The 3,596-nt window shown below is 40.0% G+C and overlaps 1 protein-coding gene across 1 annotated transcript; it reads left to right on the forward strand.

Moving 5' to 3' along the window:
- The first annotated feature begins 290 nt into the window (after positions 1-290).
- Positions 291-953, forward strand: LOC109336879. The gene has a single exon (XM_019573702.1). The coding sequence runs from the start codon at positions 291-293 to the stop codon at positions 951-953; it is 663 nt and encodes a 220-aa protein (XP_019429247.1).
- Positions 954-3,596: the final 2,643 nt, after the last annotated feature.

The following is a 3,596-nucleotide window of genomic DNA, read 5'->3' on the forward strand; positions in this document are numbered from 1 at the left end:
TAAATACATTGCCTACTCTAACTTCTTCTTCTTTAACCCTCTTCATTACTTCTACTTCTTTCTTCCTCTGTTCCTCTGCTTTCACTTTCTTTCCTTCTTTTGCCTCTGCCTAGTTACAACAGTGGTATCAGCAGCTTTGTGAGTGTGGATTCTGTGTGGATCTTCATAGGGGACCTGTGTGAGTTGCTTCGTGATCAGTAGAAGGAAGGGCAGAAATGACAAACAATGGTGGTTTCTCATTGACACTTCCCATCTTGGATGGCAAGAATTATGATCGATGAAGGAATCAAATGAAAGCTATCTTTGGCTTTCAAGAAGTGTTTGAAGTGGTTCAACATGGCTATCAAGAGATTGGGGAAGGAACTACTGAAACTCAAAGAACAATCTACAAAAAAGCCAAAAAGAGAGATTGCAAAGCTCTCTTTCTTCTGCATCAATGTGTTGATGGGGCCAACTACGAAAAGATTAATGGTGCTGAAACTTCAAAACAGGCTTGGGATAGTCTAGAAAAGAGCTATGAAAGATTGGCCAAGATCAAGAAGGTTAAGTTGCAGCAACTCAGAAGGCAATATGAGCTCCTGCAAATGGAGGATAGTGATTCAGTGGCTGAGTACATGACCAAGATTTTGGCTCTTTCTAATCAAATGAGGTCATGTGGCAAAGTATTGAAGGAGAAGAGCATAGTGGAGAAGGTGCTTAGGACACTCACTTGCAAATATGACCACATTGTCGTTGCAATTGAGGAGTCCAAGAATCTTGAAGAACTCAAGATTGAGGAGCTACAAGCATCTCTGGAATCTCATGAGTTGAGATTGAAGGAAAGAAATCCAGAGAGAATTGGTGATCAAGCATTGCAAGCCAGATTCACCAAGAAGTCTCATAGCCAGTGGAGCAAGAAAGGCAATAACAAGTGGAGGTCAAGTGAGCAAGGACTCTCTGGGAGAAAAAAATGATATCTAGTGGAAATCAGGAAAGGAAACTGACTCAAAGGGGTCTACCAAAAATGCAGATGGTAGAAAGAAATTTGATAGAAAGAAACTGCAGTGCTACAAGTGCAGGAATTATGGTCATTTTGCTTCTGAATGCAAAATGAATAGATGGACAAGCAGTAGAGAAGAGGAAGCTGGTTTGGCTCATAACAACCAAGAATTAGATGAAGAGTATTGCTTGTTGATGGCCACTACCAGAAAGGATCAAGCAAGTGAGGAGAAAGCTGAGTTTTGGTATCTTGACACAGGGTGCTCCAACCATATGTCAGGAAGAAGAGATTGGTTTGCAACTCTAGATGAATCTACCAAAAGTAGAGCCAATTTTGCAGAATCACTCACTGCAGAAGGTGTTGGTAAAGTCATGATTCAGAGACAAGATTGCAAACAATCATACATTTCCAAAGTACTTTATGTACCAAAGATGAAGTATAACTTGCTTAGTCTTGGTCAATTGTTGGAAAAAGGGTATGAGATGGTGATGAAGGATGGTCTACTCACTGTTTTTGATAAGAAGGCTCAGAAGATTTTGAAGGCTCCTCTATCTTCCAATAGAACATTCAAAGTTCAAATTCAAGTTGGTGACCAGAAGTGCCTTAAAGCAAACACAGATCAAGTCACTTGGTTGTGGCATCAAAGGTATGTCCATCTAAATTTTAGAAGTCTAGAGTCTTTGAGCAAAAACCAATCTGTGTTGGGGTTGCCACTAATCACAGTGCCTTCAATTTTGTGTGATGAGTGCCAATTTAGCAAGCAGGCCAGAAACTCATTCAGCTCTGATGTTCCTACAAGAGCAACAAAACCATTAGAGATTGTCTTCAGTGATGTGTGTGGTCCTCTTGAAGAAGAATCAATTGGAGGCAACAGATACTTCCTCACCTTTATTGATGATCATACAAGAAAGATATGGATCTACCTAATTAAAAGGAAGAGTGAAGTGTTCCAAATTTTTCAGAAGTTTAAAGCACAAGTTGAGAAGCAATGTAATCTGAAGTTGAAGATGTTAAGGTCAGATGGTGGAGGTGAATACACTTCAGCTCAATTAAGTGATTTTTGCACCAAAGAAGGGATCATTCATGAGGTGATAGCTCCCTACACACCTCAACACAATGGCACTGCAGAAAGAGCAAACTGAACACTTCTCAACATGTCAAGGAGCATGATGAAGACAAAGAAGCTATCCAAGAAATTCTGGGGTGAAGTTGTCCCAACAGCAGCTTACATCATCAATAGATGTCCATCCAAGAGATTGAATTATAAGACCCCTGAAGAAGCTTGGTCAGGCCTAAAACCAAGTGTAAGTCACTTGAAGATCTTTGGCTCAATTTTCTTTGGACACATTCTTGAGATAAAAAGGGGAAAGCTTGATGATAGAGGCTCAAAACTCATCTTTCTTGGCTATCATAGTACTGGTGCATACAGAGTTTTTGATCCTCTAACTCATAAATTCTGTATCACTAGAAACTTAAAGTTTGATGAGAGCCAATGTTGGAGTTGGAATGAGGAAGCTAGCACTTCAAGAGTAAATTTTGGCTTACCACTTGAAGATGAACCGAGGCTGCTAATTGATGAAACTGTAGACAATTCACACAACTCTGAAAGAGGTGAAGTCAGTGGTAATCCATCTCATACTTCACATAGTCAGTGGTAATCCATCTCATACTTCACATAGTCAACCTGCCACTTCATCCTCATCACAAAGAATAAGACAACCATCATCAAGATTGAGAGACTATGATGTATTCCCCGACTCTACAATCACAGCAGAAGGTGATTTTGTTCACATGGCATTACTAGCTGAAATGGAACCAATCAGTGTAGAGGAAGCCCTTGATCAACCTCACTGGATTAGAGCAATGGAAGAAGAGTTAATGTCCATAGAAAGAAACAAATCATGGACACTAACAACTCTTCCAACTGATAAGAAGGCAATTGCAGTTATGTGGGTGTTCAAGACCAAACTTAATCCTAATGGTCAAGTATCAAAGTATAAGGCTAGATTGGTAGCAAAAGGCTTCCTGCAGAAACAAGGACTTGATTATGATCAAGTGTTTGCACCAGTAGCTAGAATTGAGACAGTAAGATTGGTGATTGCCTTAGCTAATCAGAATTCTTGGCACATCCACCAAATGGATGTGAAATCTGCTTTCTTGAATGGACCAATTGACAAAGAAGTTTATGTGTCTCAGCCACCTGGTTTCATAGCAGAAGGTAGAGAACAAATGGTCTACAAACTACACAAAGCACTCTATGGACTCAAACAAGCTCCAAGAGCCTGGAACAAGAGGATAGATGCTTTCTTGTTACAACTTGGCTTCACTAAATGTACAACTGAGCATGGTGTCTATGTAAAAGGGAACTATGCAACTGACTTACTGATTTTGTGCCTCTATGTGGATGACCTTCTCATAACAGGTGCAGACTTTGTCAAAATTCTAGCATTCAAAGATCAGATGCAAGCTGAGTTTGAGATGCCTGATCTAGGGGAACTCTCCTACTTCCTAGGCATCGAATTCAAGAAAACTAAGGCTGGAACATTAATGCATCAGAGGAAATACACAGCTTATGTGTTGCAGAGGTTTGAGATGATGAATTGTAACCATGTATCAA

This window comes from Lupinus angustifolius, unplaced genomic scaffold, assembly GCF_001865875.1.
Source record: "Lupinus angustifolius cultivar Tanjil unplaced genomic scaffold, LupAngTanjil_v1.0 Scaffold_1_148, whole genome shotgun sequence".
Classification (NCBI taxonomy): Eukaryota; Viridiplantae; Streptophyta; class Magnoliopsida; order Fabales; family Fabaceae; genus Lupinus; species Lupinus angustifolius.